The 21913-nt window shown below is 45.7% G+C and overlaps 3 protein-coding genes across 3 annotated transcripts; 1 reads left to right on the top strand and 2 right to left on the bottom strand.

The window, feature by feature from the left end:
- Nucleotides 1-4186: 4186 nt before the first annotated feature.
- Nucleotides 4187-6101, top strand: LOC133504697 (sarcolipin). Its single transcript, XM_061827209.1, has 2 exons — nucleotides 4187-4769; nucleotides 4877-6101. The coding sequence occupies exon 2, from the start codon at nucleotides 4980-4982 to the stop codon at nucleotides 5073-5075; it is 96 nt and encodes a 31-aa protein (XP_061683193.1). The 5' UTR covers nucleotides 4187-4769; nucleotides 4877-4979; the 3' UTR covers nucleotides 5076-6101.
- Nucleotides 6102-6611: 510 nt separating this feature from the next.
- kbtbd3 (kelch repeat and BTB (POZ) domain containing 3) lies at nucleotides 6612-13696 on the bottom strand. Its single transcript, XM_061827208.1, has 10 exons — nucleotides 13535-13696; nucleotides 13098-13300; nucleotides 12828-12993; nucleotides 12111-12293; nucleotides 10406-10579; nucleotides 10007-10294; nucleotides 7849-8091; nucleotides 7489-7779; nucleotides 7266-7415; nucleotides 6612-7133 (listed from the first exon to the last, which is right to left on the bottom strand). The coding sequence occupies exons 1-10, from the start codon at nucleotides 13655-13657 to the stop codon at nucleotides 7011-7013; spliced, it is 1944 nt and encodes a 647-aa protein (XP_061683192.1). The 5' UTR covers nucleotides 13658-13696; the 3' UTR covers nucleotides 6612-7010.
- Nucleotides 13697-16827: 3131 nt separating this feature from the next.
- hspa13 (heat shock protein 70 family, member 13) lies at nucleotides 16828-21822 on the bottom strand. Its single transcript, XM_061828051.1, has 5 exons — nucleotides 21608-21822; nucleotides 20994-21334; nucleotides 19822-20035; nucleotides 19575-19742; nucleotides 16828-18484 (listed from the first exon to the last, which is right to left on the bottom strand). Exons 1-5 carry the CDS (start codon nucleotides 21630-21632, stop codon nucleotides 17922-17924), a joined length of 1311 nt encoding a protein of 436 aa, XP_061684035.1. The 5' UTR covers nucleotides 21633-21822; the 3' UTR covers nucleotides 16828-17921.
- Nucleotides 21823-21913: the final 91 nt, after the last annotated feature.

Genomic DNA, 21913 nt, shown 5'->3' with positions numbered 1-21913 from the left:
TAACGATAATAATGAGCTAAAAGAAGCTTTATAAAGTTTACGTTCCACTGTATGTCTAAATCTGTTCTTATTGAAAGTTTTTGAACTTTTCTTAAGGTCCCCTTTCTCACATTTGCTTCAAAGTCGAGCTCCAATGACTCTTTGACCTTGAACGCAGCAACTCAGCAGTGAAACGCTCTGACTATGAGTGGCACGGTATGTCCACCCTGAGGCACGCCATCCCTCTTTGAAATGCAAGGCCCGAGCCAGACACCAAACACTTGCCGAGGGGCATCTTTGTATTGTAATTAGCTAGGGACTGCGGAATGGAGCCGGGCGAGTGGAGAAACCAGAGTTGGGTTTTTAAAATAGTGGTTCCGTTCTGAAGAGTCCAAAGGGATCGGGGTGTTAAGTGAGCGGCCTGTACGCGGTGCGGGAGGATGAATCATATCAAAAAGGAAGGTGATGAAACACACCAAGGCAGAAAATATGAAATCAATCTAAAGTGGCTGGGGTTATTTTTGTAGAAGGCAAAATCAGATTACAACTTTGATCTCTGGTGATTTGTCATAAAAGTATTTCAGTTATTAAATTTGGTCATCTGGTGACAGTTGTCACCAATAATGTTGACACCAATAATTTCAAAGAAAATTTTGGAACTATTTTCATCCGTCCGTCTATCCAGCCATTTTCTTAGCCACTTATCCTCACGAAGGTCGTAGGGAGTATCAGAGCCAATCCGGGCAGGAGGCGGTGGTACACCCTGAACTGGTCGCCAGCCAATCGCAGCACACATGGAGACAAACAGCCGCACTTACAATCACACCTGGGGGCAATTTACAGTGTCCAATTAATATTGCATGTTGCATGGATGTAGGAGGAAACCAGAGTGCCCACTTGGAGAAAACCCACGCAGGCATGGGGAGAACGTGCAAAGTCCACACAGGCGGGTCCGGGATCGAACCCAGGTCCTCAGAACTGTGAGGGAAATACTTTACCATCTTGATCCACCGTGCCGCCAAACTAGCTTCAATTTAAAAATAATTTGGAATGGATGGAAATTTTATTTTGGGCAAAATAACAGAGTTGTGCGGGCCTGGTGGGAGCAAAGACAAAAAAAAAACCAAACAGATTTGTAATGAAACACGATGCAAGGGTGGCGGGGTCGTAATCCGTAAACACGCACAAGCTTCATCAGGTTGGCCTTTCACTGGGGAGGATTCCTGCCTCTCATCCAATTACAGCTGACCTCGGATAAGCATTTAAGACCCTTCAAATGTGGAAAGATGAAGGGTCAATAAACTTTTTACTGCGAGTTATTTATTAGCCTACATGCAGGTGCAATTAACGCTTATTTAAATAGGCAAACATTCAGTGATGTATTTCTGGAATAAAAACGTGTCTTGTTTGCAATGTCGTTTTCATTCGACTTGTTCTTTTTTTAAATGCCATCAAAACACTGGTGAGGCTACAAAATTCAAGGAAAAGGTGGAAATTGGATGGATGGATGGATGGATGGATAATGGAAACTTTTCATGGGAATTTCTTTCTATTTGTGTGTTAGTGTACCGGTAGTTTAATTTGTGGGAGAACATTCCAACATAATCTTGTTCACTGCAGTATATTTGTACGCGTATCTGTTTTGCATGTTAAAAAAAAATTTTTTTTCAATATGTTAAAAAAAATCTAAATTTTTTTTGTAAGTTTCTCACTTAATTTTCATTGATTAGCATTAAAAGTGTGAAGCGTAAAAATTTATATTTCCAAAATTCTTTATCAACTCAAATCCTGATGCAAAGTTTGTGGTGTGTGTGTGTATAGATAGATAGATAGATAGATAGATAGATAGATAGATAGATAGATAGATAGATAGATAGATAGATAGATAGATAGGTAGGTAGGTAGGTAGATAGATAGATAGATAGATAGATAGATAGATAGATAGATAGATAGATAGATAGATAGATAGATAGATAGATAGATATATAGATAGATAGATAGATAGATAGATAGATAGATAGATAGATAGATAGATAGATAGATAGATAGATAGATAGATAGATAGATAGATAGATATCCATCCATTTTCTTCAGCCGCTTTTCCTCACAAAGGTCACTGAAGGAACTTACACCAGCTAGCTTCGGGGGAAAGGCGAACTCCACCCTGAACTGGTCGCCAGTCAGTCAAAGAGCAGAATATATATAGCGTGGGATTGATGGAGTCGATATCTGCCCTGTGACTGACTGGCGACCAGTTCAGGGTGGAGTCCCCCTTTCGCCCGAAGCTAGCTGGCATAGGCTCCAGCTTTCCCACAACCCTTGCGAGGATAAGCGGGTTGGATCACGACATGACATGGCATTTGGGGCGGCATGGTGGGCTCAGCTGGAAATTGTTGGCCTCACAGTTCTGAGGTCCCGGGTTCGATCCCAGCCCTGCCTGCGTGGAGTTTGCATGTTCTCCCCATGCCTGCGTGGCTTTTCTTCGGGTAGGCACTCCGGTTTCCTCCCACATCCCCAAAACATGCAACATTAATTGGACACTCTAAATTGCCCGTAGGTGTGATTGTGAGTGCGACTGTTGTCTGTCTCTATGTGCCCTGCAATTGGCTGGCAATCAGTTCAGCTTGTACCCCACCTCCTGCCCGTTGACACCTGGGATAAGCTCCAGCACTTCCCTTGACCCTTATGAGGATAAGTGGCTAAGAAAATAGATGTATATGTGTGTGTGTATTCATAACTTTGTGCTGCACGAATTAATGGGCATGAATGAAAAATTGTTGTCACCGTCGAATTTTTTTGTAGAGCTTTTAAAGTTTGATCTCTTTCTTGGTTTTCTTGGCTTATTATTTTTGTCTTTTTTTTTTTTTTTTACAACATGTCGCATTGAATTTATGGAATGATGTCTTTGAGGTGCTGTTGACACTTCTCTGGTTTTGCTGCTTTAGCGGGTAAACCTGCAAACTCTTTGCTAACACAACATGCACATACCGGAGACAGCTGTTAAGAGTGTTCTGCGGTCGATCCTGTCTGAACACCTCAGGCCTTTTCGTATCTAATCAGAGCCGCACTGGATCTTATGACAATGGGAATCCCTGGGTGGGACGGCCACTTGTCCTACATGGGCACAATTGCAAAAGATAGATCGGCAGCCCATTTGATCCGCTCAATCCCTCAGGAACGCCCCTGTGACGGAAAGCTTCGAGACGGGCCCGGCCCGCTCAAACGCGCTTTGTCCCGCCGTGACCCCGACGTGTACACGGGAGAAGGTGCGCGTGTCATGGGTTTAGCGACAGTCCTGAGATAATGCCAATCTTAGCAGCTGTCAAGTGCGAGATGAGCAGAGACGTCCGCTGGCCGATTGTCAGATTCTTTCTTGGGATCGGCACGGCGCAGAAGTGGGGAAACGCAGAAGTGGAAAACAAACAACGGAAAGAGTGTCGCTTGGTACTTCAAGGCAATGTAGGTCACTAATGTAGGTCACGCGTTTTAAAGGCAATCGGCCATTTTGGGGGAAAAAGATCTGCATTCGGGATTAATGCAAATGCTCTAATGTCTCAGAACTGCTTGACTGTTCTTCCGTTCCTTCAATTGTTTCTCATAGGAAATGAAATGTTGTTGTTTTAACAACGTTCCCATCATGTCAGCTCACGTTAAAATGTTCATAACTTGGAAAAAATGGGGAAAAAGGCAACACAATACCCTGTTTTGTCCAAGCAATTGTCCATCCATCCATCCATTTTCTTCACCGCTTATCCTCACAAGGGTCACGGGGAGTGCTGATGCCTATCACAGCTGTCGACGGGCAGGAGGCAGGGTACACCCCGAACCGTTCGCCAGCCAGTCGCAGGGAACACAGAGACTCACAATCACACCTATGGGCAATTAAGAGAGTCCACGTTTTTGGAATGTGGGAAGAAACCGGAGTGCCCACCCGGAGAAAACCCACGCAGGCACGGGGAGAACATGCAAACTCCACGCAGGCGGTGGGGTCGGGATTGAACCCGGGTCCTCAGAACTGTGAGGCCAACGCTTTACCAGATGATCCATCGTGCCGCAAAGCTGTACATAAAAATAAGACCGTTTTTTACGGAGCCCTTAAAGGGACATTGAAAAAAAATGAAAAACTCAATCTCCCTTTCGGGGCTGCGTAATTTTGGTTTCCTTCTTTGTTCATATAAACCACAACAATTTGGAGTAGATGTGTGGTCCGGTGCCCACTCACAACATGTCAACAGGATGAATTGTCGCTTTATTTGGACTTGAATCGACAAGCCTCCAATGTTTTATTTTGCAAAGCCGACTCCGCGAGTGCATTATTCATCTTGTGCACGGCCTCGCCCCTGATACTGTTACACATTCCTCCATCCGTGAGACGACGCACGCATTGTATTTGGCGCAATTGTAATCCATCTCGTATTTGCAATAACGGGTTATAAATAACCCAGACGGAGAGAGAGGCTCTCTATGGTGATGTGCCGAAGGGACCGCGGCGGACCAGATCGTGGAAAATAGCACACTCGATCGGTTGTTCACTAAAAATGTGCGCGTGACATCATTATCTTTGCATGTGAACTCTGGGCGGTCCGCAATTGGTTGGCTACTTTAGAGCCGGGCCCGGCCCTCGATGAGGGCAGAAAGCTGGAGATACACACACACGGAGAAGAAAACCAGAGTGACCTGACGGGCTTTTTAAGACTGAAGACGGGCTGCATTTTTTGGGGGGGAGACCGTACCAACGCCCTCCTGGACCACGTGATCCTGTCTACGGTGAAATCAGAGGGGGGCAAAAGGTAATAACCCAATCAAAGCCAGATTTCTCGGTTGAGTAAAACCTATCTGGATTTGTTGAAACTGTTGACTCCATGCATCTTTGATTTTTATTTATTTTTTTTGTCAGGTGTGGAATCGGAGCGCAAATTCCTTCCCCGTGCCGCGTACTCCCTCCAGCAGCCGCCGCCGCTGACTCCCCCCTCCGCCCCCGCCCCCGGCCCGCTGCTGCCATGGATCGCTCGGTGCAGGAACTCTTCCTCAACTTCATGGTCGTCTTAATCACCGTTCTCTTGATGTGGCTGCTGGTGAAAACATATCAGGACTAAAATGCGGGACATAAATATTCCCCCCGTCTCCTCCGACGGGAGACGGGAGGCATTGTGTGGAGTCCGCGTGGTTTCTGCCGCTATTTTAGATCACATTTCAGATCCGGCGTTTACTTCTACGGGAACGCTATGATTTTGAGTGATCAGTTATCATATTAAAGGTAAACTCTGCTGGGATCGTGGGGCGCCTTCAGAGTTACTTTTGCACGAGGCCTCGCTCAGGAATTCCAAAACAAAAATAATGGATTCACTGAACAGAAAGCGATATCAAAAAAAATGCAAAAATCCATCCAGCGCCTGTTTCCCAAACAACATAACATTATCAATAACCAAATGGCATTTTTGTTAACTCACACACGCTGTTATGTCTCAGTCGGTGTCAGATTGTAAAATAAATATATATAACCAAAACAAAAAAAAATTAAAGTTAATGCTGACTTCTTGCACAATAAATTCCTTTTTTGGTTGTGTCTTTCTATTTTATTCCCTACACAAAAGTATTCATAACAGGGTTTGTGAGACCTGATCTCCATCAGTGTAAACATAGTCTCATGGCAACGTCTTACATTTGGGTCGGAACTACAGTGAAGAAAATAAGTATTTGAACACCCAGCTATATTGCAAGTTCTCCCACTTAGAAATCACGGAGGGGTCTGAAATTTTCATCATGTCCACTGTGAGAGAGATAATATAAAAAGGAAAATCCAGAAATCACAATGTATGATTTTTTTAAACGATTTCGGCCACGACAGTACCTTGATATGCTTCTTACGTAGCCACTCCTTGGTTTTCCCAGCTGTGTGCTTCGGGTCATTTCCTGTTGAAAGACCCGGCCACAACCCATCTTCAGTGCTCTGACTGAGGGAAAGAGGTTGTTCCCCAAAATCTCCCAATAAATGGCCGCAGTCGTCCTCTCCTTAATACAGTGCAATCGTCCTGTCCCGTGTGCAGAAAAACACCCCAAAAGCATGATGCTCTAATCCCCATGCTTCACAGTAGGGATGGTGTTCTTGGGATGGAACTTCCTCCAAACACGGTTTGTGGAATTATGACCAAAAAGTTCCATTTTGGTCTCATCTGACCACAGAGCTTTCTCTAATGACAGCTCTGTATCATACACATGGTCATTGGCAAACTGAAGACGGGTCTTGACATGTGCTGGTTTAAGCAGCGGAACCTTCCGTGCCATGCATGATTTCAAACCATGACGTCTTAGTGTATTACCAACAGTTACCTTGGAAACGGTGGTCCTAGCTCTTTTCAGGTCATTGACCAAGTCCTGTCGTGTAATCCTGGGCTGATTCCTCGCCTTTCTAAGGATCATTGAGACCCCACGAGGTGATATCTTGCATGGGGCTCCACTCCGATTGACATTGACCGTCACGTTTAGCTTCTTCCATTATCAAAAGATTGCTCCAACAGTGGACCTGTTTTCACCAAGCTGTTTGGCAATTTCTCTTTCCAGCTGTGTGGAGTTGAACAATTTTGTCTCTGGTGTCTTTGGGCAGCTCATTGGTCTTGGCCATGTTACAAGTTTGAGTCTTACTGAATGTATGGGGTGGACAGGTGTCTTTTGACAGGTGCATCTGATTCAGGATAATACATGGAGTGGAGGTGGACTTTTAAAACCGGACTAACAGGTCTTTGAGGGTCAGAATTCTAGCTGATAGGCAGGTGTTCAAATACTTATTTTCTTCACTGTATTTACATAACGACTTCTTCAGCAGTTGCTGAGTGATTAGGACATTAGCCTGACACCTCTGAGGTCAGGGGTTCAAATCTCTGGTCTTTCTGTGTGAAGTATGTCTCGGGGGGCATGGTTGAATTGGAAGATAGTCTTGGATGTGGTGTTAGTCGGAGGTTTTAATTAACAATTTGTAACTTACATTATCAATGAAAAACGTGCTTTTTACAAGATTCTACAGCCTGTGTGCATCATTCTACGTCACTCCATGGGTTTGTGTGCCTGTTGAAGCTGATGACCTGGCAGTGGAATTCAGTCAGGGCTCTGGGCATAGGCGCCACTTCCTCCCATTGGCTCCTGTCACTGTGGTACACCTATGAATAACAACAAAAAGTAAATGTACAAATCTATCCACAAACAAATGTGCAGGGTCCCCAAACTCGACCTCACACATTTATATATAAATATAAAGGGAAAGTGAACAAAAAATAAAATCAGAATTTTACCTGGACTTCATCTGTAATCTCATCAGGGGAATAGTCTCCGCCTAAAATGTAAATTTTGTCTCTCACACCTACCGCTCCGGCATTGAACCCCGCACACTCAAACGAGCCCTCCCCTTTCCACACGCAAGTCTGTGGGCAGAAACTGTACACCTGCAGTATGAAAAACACATCAAAGATGTAAGCATGAGAAAACGTCCGTTTTCGTAGTGTTCGTAAGGTCCACCTTGTAAGTGGACAGGTCGCAGAGGTGCAGTATTTCATTAACCGACACAGCCTTGACCAGTGTCGCGTGGAAAAACTGGCCAAACTCTGCCACGAGGCGGCACCACTGGTCTTGTTGAGCGTCGTAGCTGAAGAAACAGTCCAGCGAGGGGTTAAAGAAGTCCGTTATCTCCGTCTCTGATCCCAGGGTGTAGATGCTGCTGCCACAGACACTGGCCTCAGGATAGAAGATTGCAGTTGGTAGAGAACTGACCGAGAACCAGGTCTTCACCAGTGGGTCGTAATACTCCACCTAAACAAATGACGTGTTCTACTATCAACAGTTTTCTGACACTGGATCCCAAATAATAACTAAAATAACCTCTAGTAGACTGGGAGCAGCCCCTCTGGATCCTTCGGTCCGCCCCCCAATGACGTACACCCGGTCCAGGCAGACCACGGCTGTGTGCATGGTCCGGGGTTTCAGCATCGCCGGAGCTGGCGTGCAGGTTTTCGTTACGGGGGAGAAGCACCACACCTCGTCGGTAGCCTCGTGGAAAGGCTCTGCCACGTGGATGCGTACTGCCCGGCAACAGTTTCCGCGGCAGCCGCCAGTGACAAACATCTTGCGTGGAATAGAGGGAAGAGGGAGGGAAAACACAAGATTTACTTTCACATGCCATACTGGGTCAGATCTTTATTAGTCTAACGAGGCCGAGTACAAGAGCTGTACTGATGGAGTCAATCAAGTGTGAGCATCATGAACCATCATTGCGGAGGAGGACCCGAATTCAGGACTCCGAGGCAAAGGCATAATGTCCAGTGGGTTTTATTCAGAACTAGTGTCCGCACACGGTAACACAGTGCAGACTTACTAACGCAAGGCAACGAACTGGCAAATGCCAGTGACAAAAACTCCAACTGAAGTGTCTGTTTAATTACAGTCCCAATGTGAAACAGCTGTGAGCAGTGGCCTGGCCACGCCCCTCTTGGGAGTGGCCAAGCCTGGCTCATGACATTTCTGCTGTGCACCGAACTACAAACAAAGATTATGCAAAAACCACAGTCAATATCAGTTAGTTTGTTCTGGTGTGGCACATGTTCCTGTGATGTGGATCATAAATAGGAAGCTAGGACGGCACCATTTGCATCCACTTCCAGCACAAAATGAATTGCGTCAAACTCTCGCCCCACAACTCCACAACATAGCACGTTGTAGAGATAATAGATAGATAGAAAATGACGCAGCCTGACATAGACGTGGCTGAACATACACAAGTGTGGTGAATTTTGTTAACTAACATGTAATCGCTAGCAGATCCACATTTTCTTTTATCGACTTTTATTGTAGGCCATTTGGTTGCCTCGCATGTCAGATATGACGGCAGACCATGAACTCTCCCAGGTGACAAATAATGACAGTTTGATTATATTATCTGTACAATTAATGACATTGTCAAAGGTAGATAAATTGTAACTACCGTAATTTCTGGACTATAAACCGCACCCGATTATAAAGCCTCACCCAGCACATTTTTAAAGGAAAAAACATTTTGGACACACATAAGCCGCACCCGTCTATAAGCCGCATGTGCCCACATTGAAACATGAGATATTTGCAAAGACGGTACACAGAAAGAGTTTTCAAAGTTTTAATCATATTCCATATTTTCCGCACTATAAGGAGCCCCTAAAAGTCTTAAATTTTCTCAAAAGCCGACGGTGCGCCTTATAATCCGTTGCGCCTTCTATATATGGATCATTATTGAGTCGTTAGTCCAGCTCCATCCAACTTAACTTAACCCCAACCTCTACTGTAGCGTCTATTCTATGCGCCTTATAATGCGGTGCGCCTTGTATATGACTTTTTTTTTTTAAATATGCCATTCATTGAAGCTGCACCTTATAGAGCGGAAAATACAGCACCTTAGCATTTCTTTCCAAACAGTGGCTGTGACGCGGCAGTAACACAGCAGCAATACGGGAGTAACACAGCACTAACCGGGCTGGGTAAAAAAAAAAACATGCCGGTAAAAGTCACTGAGACGCGGCAGTAACACAGCAGCAACACGGTTCAGGCCACCTGCTACTATTAGCCCTTTTTTCATCTTTTTACATTGCGCCAGTTCTTCCCGCTACTGTTTCCAGCGTCTCACCATCGATTCATTTATGAAAGCTGCGTCATACGCAGTTCTTATTGCATTTTCCATGATGAGGGTCTGTTCATGCTAATTTTATTCACGCACAAAGCGCAAAGTCACATTAAACTTGCGTCTTCCTCGGCACATATATTCCACCTGTCTCACTCTTACCTTTTCTGCTTGAGCGCCCCTGGTGGCCGTGAGGAAAAAATCCATAAATTAGCCGCATCATTGCGTAGGCCGCAGTGTTGAAAGCGTGTGACAAAAGTCGCGGCTTATAGTCCGGGAAATTACGGTACATTTTTTAAAATGTGCCACGGCCCTTCTGTATTCCATTAAATTGTGTACTAAATAGTAGTTGTGGAAGTGTCTATAAAGTATTCCTACATTGACCTATACCTTCTCAGCGTAGCCAGTCAGATGGGAGCCTGGTGGGTCTGGTAACGTGCTCATTCCGAGACCCTGGCCCATCTCCAGCTCTTTCCACTGGTCTGTTTCCAGACAGTAGCAGAAAGAGTGGTGGACCACGCCGTTCTCCTCCGTCTTTTGGATATAAATGTAGCTCCGCGTGGTGGCGGGCCTGGCGTCGGTGAACAGACCGCCGTGCTGACTTTGTCTGGTCTTAGCACCCGAGATGAGAGCCATACAGGAACGATTGCCGTGCAGTAGATCCGAATCGTCGAGAGTCTTAAAGACAAGAAAAGAAATGGCGAGGTGAGTTGATAAATATATCCTTGCCGAGAGGAAGGTGCAAGAGTAAAAAAATATATTTATATCTGACGTTGAACATTTGCATACCTGGAGCGCATGCGCGGGTAGATGGTGAAGTCTTGTTAGCGATAACAATTTGGGAAGCAGTTTCTGTCGTCCAGGAATATCTTGGCGGATCCATCTGAGAAGTGACATGACCGCAGCCTCCTCGCTGTGTACACAGAGGGCGTCTGACCTGAGGCATTCCTCCAACACGTTCACCTACAGTGGAGAAAATAAGTATTTGAACACCCTGCTATGTTGCAAGTTCTCCCACTGAGAAATCGTGGAGGCGTTTGAAATTTTCATCGTTGGTGCATATCCACTGTGAGAGGGATAATCTAAAAAGAAAAATCCAGAAATCACAATGTATGATTTTTCTAACCATTTATTTGTGTGATACAGCTGAAAATAAGTATTTGAACACCTGTCTATCAGATAGAATTCTGACCGTCAAAGACCTGTTAGTCCGCCTTTAAATGTCCACCTCCACGCCATGTATTATCCTGAATCAGATGCACCTGTGTGAGGTCATCAGCTGCATAAATGCAAGATATCACCTCGTCGGGTCTCAATGGTCCTTAGAAAGGTGAGGAATCAGCCCAGGACTAAATGACAGGACTTGGTCAATGACCTGAAAAGAGCTGGGATCACCGTTTCCAAGGTGACTGTTGGTTAATACACTAAGACGTCATGGTTTGAAATCACGCATGGCACGGAAGGTTCCCCTGCTTGAACCACCACATGTCAAGGCCCATCTTAAGTTTGCCAATGAACATTTGGATGATACAGAGGAGTCATGGGAGAGAGTTTTGTGGTCAAATGAGACCAAAATGGAACTTTTTAGTCATAATTCCACTCAGCGTGTTCGGAGGAAGACAAATGATGAAGATCACCATCCCTACTGTGAAGCATGGGAGTGCTAGCATCATTCTTTCGGGTGTTTTTCTTGGAGGGAGCTGAAACTCCTTGTTTTTCAGCGACAGCCCAGAAACCTGTCTAATCTAGAGAAGATCTGTGTGGAGCAGTGGACCACAATCCCTCCTGCCGTGTGTGCAAACCTGGTGAACAACTACAGGAAATGTTTGACTTCTGTAATTGCAAACAAAGGCTACTGTACCAAATATTAACATTGGCTTTCTCAGGTGTTCAAATACTTATTTGCAGCTGTATCACACAAATAAATCATCAGCTAACGACCTCACACAGGTGCATCTGATTCAGAATAATACATGGAGTGGAGGTGGACTTGTAAAGGCGGACGAACAGGTCTTTGACGGTCAGAATTCTATCTGATAGACAGGTGGTCAAATACTCATTTGATGCTGTATCGCACATAAATCATGAAAAAAATCATACATTGTGATTTCTGGATTTTTCTTTTTAGGCTATCTCTCACGGTGGACATGCACCAACGATGAAAATTTCAGACCCCTCCATGATTTCTAAGTGGGAGAACTTGCAATACAGCAGGGTGTTCAAATACTTATTTTCTTCACTGTACAATCATTTGAACTGCATTTAGAAGCTGCCGCCGTGAGCTGATTCTTTACTTTTGAGTGCATTCTCTGCAAATCATTGAATGTAACTAGATTCAGGGCAGGTTTGGGACTTGGTGCTAGGTTTTGAGTTAAGGTTGAGAATCAGGGTAAGGATAGTATAAGGTGTTAAAGTACAATTTGTTGGGTTACTAGCGCATCTGTTCTGTGTGTTAGAAAGGTCCAGTTACAGTAAGTTGAGGGAAACTTGAGACCTGCATGTCCAGGAAGTCTGGGGTGTTGGAAAGGTCTTGGAAGTTTTGAACCACAAAGTCCGTGGCGCTTTGCAGGAGGGAGGCTGAACCATACGCCTCAGCGAGGGCCAGAAGTGACAGGCAGTTACCGAGATCTATCGTTTCTAACAAAAAGTCACTGCAGGCTCTGGACAGAACTGGGACCTGAGGAGACAACACCACCAAGTTAGAGAACAAAATAACACATCCACTCATGGTTTTTTTCCGAGTACTCCTGTTTCCTTCCACATCCCAAAAACATGCTTGGATTCCATCAGTCCATCCGTCCAGCTCTTCCAGAGGGATCCCGAGGCATTCCCAGGACAACCGGGAGACATAGTCTCTCCAGCGTGTCCTTGGGTCGTCCCCGGGGTCTCCTTCCAGTGGGACGTGACCGGAACACCTCACCTGGGAGGCGTCCGGATCAGCCACCTCATCGGGCTCCTCTCAATGCGGAGGAGCAGCGGCTCAACACTGAGCCCCTCCCTGATGACCGAGCTTCTCTTCCTATCTTTAAGGGAGAGCCCGGACACCCTGCGGAGGAAACTCATTTCGGGGGCTTGTATCCGGGATCTTGTTCTTTCGGTCACGACAGTACAAAAGTATGTCAGATTATGAAATATTGTTATTGCACTGTCCATTTTGTCCTCAGAGCTGCGGAGGATGGAATGGAATAGATGCAGAGCTGTGTGTTTCTACCTGTAAAAAGGAGGCAAGCTGAAAGAGCGAGTCTACATTTTCCTCCGTGATGAGGATCTCGCCAGAGTAGGCGAAATCCAGGAAGGCCTCCACCACAGCTGGAAACTGGTTGCACAGTGTTACTGACCCGTCATCGCGTTCTCGCATCGCCGCCTCAAACATGGCCCTAAAACAAAATAATAATGGAAAAAAAAAAATCAGTAAAACAGATGCATCCCCATTTTACATAATATTTTGATGCAATATGCACATGGAGATAGTTAAGACAACCTGAAGAAATCGCTGCACGCTGCCAGAACACAACGATGGCAGGGAAAACTGCGCTCCTGGACTTTAATGGTGAAGTCAAATAGCAGGTCCTTCTCCCGAAAAGATCTGAGCACGGCCAGCAGTTGAAGCCCGTGTGAGTCGGACACCCGCAGCAGCGTACGGTGCTCCCCGATCACGCTAGGTGGCTCTTTCAGCTCAGCCATCTTGATTGCAAGAAAAGGAAAGACAGAGACAGCATATCAATATGCTTATGCCGCACATTATTCACCTAGTAATAGAGTTTTCAATTCCGAGACTTATCTACACGATTATTATAAGGTATAACAGATTTATAGAAATATTTAAACAGTGATTTTTTTCATAGTGACTAAACACATCAATGTATTGTTTTAAATAATGTCGCTATCAAATTCACAGGTAGCACAAGTTCGACTTACAGTCGCAGCACCATGGACAGCGCTGCCTCGGATTTCCCCAAAGCGTGAAATCCCGCGAGAATTGTGAAAAACAGAGACTTGTCGCTGCGCGATACCATACGCTAACCTCAGTACTATTATCATATGTAATTATTATACGAACGGGAGGTCTGGCGAGTTTGAAGTGGTTGTTTGGGGCGGAAATAAGAGCAACGACTCATGGGAAATGTAGTTCTAATTTAAAAAAAAAAAAAATACGGAAGTTCTGCTGGTGGCCGTCGGCCGCCATCTTGGTACTCCCAAAACGTGTGGAGGACTTGGTTTACAGCTTGGTTTAAGGTGGGGTTTTTCCTCAAAGTTCGCCATGTAGAATTAAAACTTGTGGTGTGAGCTTGACATTTTTTCAGTTCTGGTAACATGAAGAATTTTTAATTTGACTTGGTAAGCCAAAAAAGGATAAGTGCAAAGGAAAGACATAGAACACCGTGACTAGCAAGAAACCTTGGGCCCGATTTCCGTGACATGTTAACTTTGCCCCAAATACGCTGTAAAGCACTATCGTCATAACATAGCAAAAAAACTGAGCATTTTTTGTCATAAAAACATAAAATCTCAAGTTCATTAGTTCAATAGATTTTTGGAAATTAGGACTCGCAAGGGGGAAATACATGCTAAATGCTAAAAGTTCATTTGTTGTCTCTGTGACGTCCTATTTCAGAATTGAAAATTTAAACTTGTTTCCTCGCATTTGAAAATCAAATTCAATTTGCAGAGTTCTGTATGATGAAATTCATCCCAAAAAATCACAGAAAATGTGTTTTCTTGCTTTTCCACTGGTGAAGTTTTGAAGAAAACACTGACATCGCTTTTTCGCGAAAAACCGTCGGCCTATCAAAGGTCAAGCAGAGTGAACAGTGAACAACAACAACTGTAAACAAAACTTTGTTCAAGTGAATTGAGCTCATCAGAATTTTTAAAAAAAAAAACCTTTACAAACAAACTTTAACAGTGTCAAATCTTTCTTACTTACCTGTGGAATGTTTTCTCACAGCCACGAAACGCAGGTAAAATACATAGTGGTTTCCTAAAAATGATCCATATTTGGCAAAAAAAAGAGACGTAAACATTGATTGGCAGCACGGAAAATATGGATTCAAAGAGTTCTATTGGATTAAATTATTTATTTTTTGCGGATTATTATGACGTGATGATTGGGAAAATAGACGGGGCGCGATGCCATTCATTGCCGCTAAGTGTCGCTGTCGTACTGTGAAGACCAACGTGTGGTAGTAAAAATCATAGTTAAAAAAAAGTTAATGCTGACTTCTTGCACAATAAATTCATTTTCTTTGGTTGTGTCTTCCTATTTTATTCCCCCCCAAAAGTATTCATAACAGGGTTTGTGAGAGCTGAACAAATAAGGTTGCACAGACAAAAGGAGACCCCTCTACTATTATTTTGTATCATAAAGGTCAAGTGTCATGCCTGTAAACATTCTAAAATAGATATTGCAATGAAAAATACACATTTTTATTCACATCAGTGTTTATAAAATAAAAAATAAATATGAACGGAGAGCGCGTCATCCATGTGCAAAGTTGCGCAAGTGTCATTCGACATCCAAGTGGTCGCCATATTGGCTGCATCTTCTGTCTGTGATGTCACACTGGGACATTCGCCACTGAAAACACGCAGTGGCGCCTACTATGGGACACGCCCCTTCAGACACAGAAGCTCTTTTCGAAGAAAAGAACATCTCACAACCGAGTGAAGTGATCGGGGGAATATTACCCTATCGTTTTCGAGCCATATTTAGATGATGTGCGGATCACGACCAAACCGCCTCCCAGTCTGATCCACTTCCGTGGCGGAGATGAGCACACTGTGGCCCGGCAGCGATGAGCCACCCCAGCCGCCAAAATCGGCGGCCTGGGCGGCTCGTCGCCGGCGAGCCTGACGCGGAAGCCGTCCGACGCGCACATCGACATATGTAGTACCCGTCAAACGTACGCGGATCTATTGTTATGTTATGAGAGACGGATTACGTGGTCCCCCTTGAACTATTATTTTTTTAGTGGTTCAAGTTCGGTTGGGGTCAAGTTTGGGTCAAGTTCAAGTCCGGTTGCGGTCAAGTTCGGTTGGGGTCAAGATCAAGTTAGGGTTGGGGTTAAGTTCGGGTCAAGTTCAGGTCCAGTAGGAGTAAAGTTCAATTTCGGTTGGTGTCAAGTTAAAGTCTGGTCGGAGTGAAGTTAAAGTCCGGTTGGGGTCAAGTTCAAGTACGGTTGGGGTTAAATTCGGGTCAAGTTCAAGTCCAGTTGGGGTCAAGTTCAAATCTGGTCAGGGTGACGTTAAAGTCGGTCGGCGTCACGTTCTAGTTCGGTTGGGGTCAAGTTCAAGTACGGTTGGGGTCAAGTTCGGGTCCGATTGGGGTCAAGTTCATATCCAGTTGGGGTCAAGTACAAGTCCAGTTGGGGTCAAGTTCAAGTCCGGTTAGGGTCAAGTTCAAGTACGGTTGGGTTATGTTCGGGTCAAGTTCAAGTCCAGTTGGGGTCAAGTTCAAATCTGGTCGGGGTGAAGTTAAAGTCCGGTTGGGGACAAGTTAAAAGTCCGGTTGGCGTCAAGTTCTAGTTCTGTTGCGGATAAGTTCAAGTCCGGTCGAAGTCAAGTTGAAGTATGGTTGGGGTCAAGTTCAAGTTCGGTTGGGGACAGGTTCAAGTCCGGTTTGGGTCAAGTTCAGGTCCGCTTCTGGCGCAGTTCTGGCCTGGGTCAAGTTCAGGTCCGAACCGACTCAGAACCAGACGCAAACTTGACCCGAACCAGACCAGAACTGGACTTGCGCAAAAAGTTACTCGGCCAGGGACCGGCTCGGAATAGCCTGCTCCCACGAGTTAGCAAAAGTGCAGCTAAACGCTATGGCTAGCGACAGCCACGAGGTTCGCGTTATCCACCGCGAACCCAGAAAGCAAAATTTCACTGCGGGTGCTAGAATGCCCAGCAAAAGGTAAACAATGGCGTCCACACCTCTGGACAATTGAAGTCTTTAATGGATGCGACAAACGTTTTGGGAATGTTGGGAGGAAGCCGGAAAGCCCGCAGGAGGACGAGGAGAACAGGCAAACTCCACAAATCCCATCCCCGGAACCCGACGCGCACCCGCCGCCGTCTGATCATTCCACGGAATAATTGACGTTCAACAACATCGTGGCTGTCGCGTTTCCTTCCGGGCAAATTGCACTTGAGCAGTAAAGCAAAACATTTCAAATGATAAATAAAAATGCTTCTTTTTAATCCTTTAAATTAATCTGATATTAAAGTGGGGGGGGGGGGGGGGGGAGGGGGATGCACACTCCGAATACAGTTCTGTGGTCCCAAGTTTTTCCTTCCATATGGGGTCTTTAACCTACGACCGACCCCGTGGTCCCCCCTCAGCCGACTCTTTTCACTTCCTGAGATTCTTCATCCGGGTCGGTCGTGCAGTACCAAAGTGCTGTTGGGCCCTTTGTTTCCAAGTTTTACCCTGAACCAACAGTGACACAATACAATTACCGCAATTTCCGGCCTATGAGCCGCGCCTTTTTTTTTTCTTTCGACCCTGCGGTTTATTTTTCTAACGGCCACAAGGGGGCACTCGAGCGAAAAAGGTAAGAGTGAGATTGGTGGAATATAAGTGCCGAGGAAGTGACTTTTACCGGTCCGGCCCAGTTAGCACTGCACTAGCATGTTACTGCCGTGTCTCAAGCGATTTTTACTGGTATGTTTTTTTTTTTTACTCGCTCTGTTAGCTTGCGTTAGCTTGCGCTAGATTTAGCACGGAGCTAGCATTAGCACGGCGCTAGCATTAGCACGGCGGCGCTAGCGTTAAACTCTGTGTACCGTCTTTCTTTGTAAATATCTCGTGTTCCAATGTGCGTTACAAAGTGGGCACTTGCGGCTTTTACACCGCGGCGGCGTATCTATGTACCAAATAGTATTTCCTTTACTAATTTACTGGGTGAGGCGTATAACCAGGTGCGCTCTTTAGGCCGGGAATTACGGTAAGTCTGTTTTTTTTTGTTTGTTTTTCCAGGTGTAATTGAGCGACGGAGGACGAGAGTGGGCTAACTCCATTTTGGTCACTTTTAAGGTTCACCGCTGAACAAAAATGAAGAGAAAAAGGTCAGACCATTATTGCACTCAACACTTTTTTTTTACGCTTGGTGCAAGTGCATTTGCATGTTATTTATCATTTTGCATGAAATATTGATGGAGTTGACAGATGTTTGGACTGCTGCACTAAATTTTTTTGCAGCAGCCATAAAACTTGAAGTCTTTCCCCTGAAAATGAAACGACGGAGTTAGCCCACTCTCATTCTCAGTGGCTGGACTACAGTACATTCAGGGAGTCTCTGGACCGTTCGGGATTCAAAGACTAGTTGAAGATGGTCTTTTGAAGGTGTCTGTTGGGGATTTCGATGGCGCTGACTTGTAACGGCCACGATCCGCCCATGATGCCCGCCTGCAGGGCCACGCCCGTCACCACGGCCAGGTCGGGGTCCACCGAAGTGTTGGGCTCCTTTCCGAAGTACTCGGCGATGAGCCTCCTGATCCTCGGTATCCTGGTGGATCCGCCCACAAGCACGATCTCGTCCACCTGGTTTTTCTCCAGGTGGCCCTCGGCGAGCACCGTCTCCACCGGGTCGAGGATCTTCTGGAAGAGGTCTTCGTTGAGCGCCTCGAACAGCTGGCGGGTGACCGTCGCCTCGAAGAGCACAGGCTCCGGGGCCGAGTCGTCGCGGGTGCGCAGGTGCAGCGGCACCCTAATGGTGGCGCTGGGCTGGAGGGTGAGGTTGAGCTTGGCCGCCTCCACGGCCTGGCGGAGACGATGGAGGTCCTCCTTGAGTGCGGGCGCGACGCCGAATGTCTGTCGCACTCGCTCTGTGGTGTACTGGAGCAACCTCTGGCTGAAGTCTTGCCCGCCGAGCTTGTTGTTTCCTGCAGGAAGACGAACTTTGAGCACAATAAACACGCCTACTACTGTATGTTCTTTAGAGTTGTCTACCGTAATTTGCGGTTTATGCGGCGATGCGGCTAACTTGTGCTTTTTTTTTGCAACAGCCGCAAGGGGGCACTCTAGCGGAAAAGGTAAGAGTGAGACCGGTGGAATATATGTGCCGAGGAAGTGACTTTTACCGGTCCAGCCCTGTTAGCGCTGTGCTCACGTGTTACTGCTGTGTCTCTCTTTTTACCACTGTTTTTTTTTTACCGGCCCTGTTCGCCTGGCACTAGGGTTAGTGCGGCACTAGCGTTAGCGTTAAACTCTCTGTGTACTGTTTTTCTTTGGAAATATTTTGTGTTTCAATGTGTGTTTGAGACCGGTGGAATATAAGTGCCGAGGAAGTGACTTTGACTGGTCTGCCCCGTTAGCGCTGCCCTAGTGTGTTACTGCCGTGTCTCAGTGATTTTTACCAGGATGTTTTTTTTTTCTAACCGGTCCTGTTAGCGTGGCTCTAGGGTTAGTGCGCCGCTAGCGTTAGGGTTAAAATCTCTGTGTATCGTTTTTCTTTGTAAATATCTCGTGTTTCAATGTGGGTTTCAATGTGTGGGTGAGACCGGTGGAATATATGTGCCAAGGAAGTGACTTTTACCGGTCTGGCCCAGTTAGCACTGCGCTAGTGTGTTACTGCCGTGTTGGTAGTGATTTTTACCTGTATGTTTTTTTTTCTAACCGGCCCTGTTAGCGTGCCGTTGGTGTTAGTGCGGCACTAGCGTTACAGTTAAACTCTCTGTGTACCGTTTTTCTTTGTAAATATCTCGTGTTTCAACGTGGGTTTCAATGTGTGCGTGAGACCGGTGGAATATATATATGCCGAGGAAGTGACTTTTACCGGTCCGGCTCTGTTACCGCTGGGCTAGCGTGTTACTGCTGTGTCTCAATGATTTTTACCAGTATGTTTTGTTTTTTTAACTGGCTCTGTTAGCGCGGCGCTAGCGTTAGTGCAGGATTGTATTGTTCTACCTTGGCAGAAGCCTGCGCTCCACTTTGTTCTAGTTTTAAAGAGTCAAGCGGAAAATGCGGTTTTACCGGCCATGGCTCTGGTGAAGAACATGCCGCCCTGTTTGTTGAGCAGGGACACGTCCAGGGTTCCACCGCCGAGGTCCACCACCAGCACGCTGAAGACGTCCACCTTGTGAAGGCCGTACGCCATGGCGGCCGCCGTCGGCTCGTTGATCACGCGCAGGATTTCCAAGCCTGCGAATCACACGTCGTGATTTTTAAATATAAAATGCACCACGGTAATGAGGCTCGTAGTAGACAGACGATGTCTGACCGGCAAGCTCGGCGGCCCTGACGGTGCACTCCCTCTGCCTCTCGTCGAATTCCGCAGGCACAGAGATGACGGCTTTGTGGACGGGGACGCCGAGTTGCCGCTCGGCCATCTTCCTCATCTTCAGCAGCAGCCTGGAGCCGACGAACTCCGGAGTCACCGTGAATGTGACGTTGGTGGTGATCACAAACTCGGCGCTCCCGTTGTTGGAGATCACCTAGAAAAAGTTAAGGGAATAAAAAAATAAAAACACACGCAAACAATATTTGAGGGAGGGGTTCGACGTCCCCAAATAAAGTACATAACTAATTGCTTACCTCATTATTATGACTTCTAAAATTTAAATAGTGACTTTGACAGTCATTTTAGCTTTAGCGACAAACAAAAATTAGCTTTTGGTGGGAAAAGAAAAAAAGAAAAAAACAGATACAGTCCAACCTCAGTTCTCGAGAAGCGATTTGTTCGAAAACCGAATCGATATTTCCCATTACAATTGATGGAAAAAGAAATAATGCGTTACGAGCCTAAAAAGTTGGGCTTTTTAAAGGATTTTTTTTTAGCTTTTCCTGATAACAAACTGCATAGTAGAAATACATGTAAAGTTAAAATACTTTATATAATAAAATGATTTAAGAAATATATGTATTTTTTTGCTTTAAATATATGCTTTAGTAGTAGCGTAGGCCAGGCTGGGAGCGCATTGCCGTATCGGTTGCGACTCGACCCCCAGCCATGTAATCTTTTTTGTATTAACAAAAGTGTAGAATAACTTTAAACAACAATAACGTTCGGCTAAAGGCGTCCGCCACCGCAGAAAGGCCTCCACAGCCACAGGTTCAAATCTGTATGGAAGTATTCCTCCGTCTTCCCGACCAACCAATACTGCTATTTCTTCATCAGATGAGGATAAATACGAGAAATCGCCACTAGGCATTAAACGATGTCCCATGTAATCGAGCCTTTGTTGGGGAACGGTACACATCACATCCGCGCACGTGGGGCATGTGACTCGCCAAAATGGCAGCGCCCCTGAAAATTTGTAATTGTCGATAAAAATCTTCTCAAAACACTATTAAATGAGACAGAATTTAATTATTGTCAAAATAGCGTATATATTCCATGACCTATTGGATACACTGTTTGTCCTTTAAAGCCACGCATTTTATTTAACTCACCTTGAAAGGATAGCGGCTGCTCTCCTGCTCGAGCAACTCCGGAGTAAAGACCTTCCCGATGAACCTCTTAGCGTCGTAGACGGTGTTCCGGGGGTTCTTGTCGGCCACGTCGGCGGCGTCGTGCCCCGCCAGCACCGCCGTGTCGGTGAAGGTGATGGTGCTCGGGATGCTCCTCCTGCCCTCCTCGTCCGCCATCACCTCCACCTCTCCGCTGCCCGGGTGGAACACGCCCACGGAGCAAAAGGTGGTGCCCAGGTCCAGACCGATGACTCGGGGCTTGGGTGGGGGGAGGTACTGCTGTCCCAAATAACCGGCCAAGAACAGAGCCAAGATCATAGAACCTGTAGTGCACATACGTCACAACTTCAGCTCGCTATGACATATTCGTAAATTTGTTTGCTTGCAGACAGACAGTTGACATTTTTAGCAAAGGATTGTTCTTGCTAGCAATCAATCAATCAATCAATAAATCAATCAGTAATCGTCTATTTTTAAAAACCTCTCTTATCTTTATATATGCTTTAGGTCAGGCTGCATGTTTTGATACACACGCCGAAGGGGGACAGACAGACATATTGTATTAATTCACAATTTTGATTAATACTCGGACTTACCGATCATTGACATTTCCCCAGCCATCGTCAAGTATCTTTACGAATCCGTCCACGGGTGAAATAACAAGAAACGGTGGCTCTGTAACACGAAATTGCGAGTTATTACTTTTAGCTCTGACAAGATTCGACGAAGGGGAAATTCACACTTCCGACTAAACACACGTCAGCGTTCGCATCACGTGCCGCGGGGGGTGCTGGGTAATGTTGTTCTGGAGCAGCGCAGTCAACAGGCATAAGCGCAGAAGTTGGTCTGTCGTTTAGTACTACATTTCCCAGAAAAACAGGCGGTAAAATACTTTAGTTCTC

Source organism: Syngnathoides biaculeatus, chromosome 8, assembly GCF_019802595.1.
Source record: "Syngnathoides biaculeatus isolate LvHL_M chromosome 8, ASM1980259v1, whole genome shotgun sequence".
In the NCBI taxonomy this organism is placed as follows: Eukaryota; Metazoa; Chordata; class Actinopteri; order Syngnathiformes; family Syngnathidae; genus Syngnathoides; species Syngnathoides biaculeatus.
Note: the sequence above shows the minus strand (reverse complement) of the source record. Positions and strands in the feature narration are given on the sequence as shown.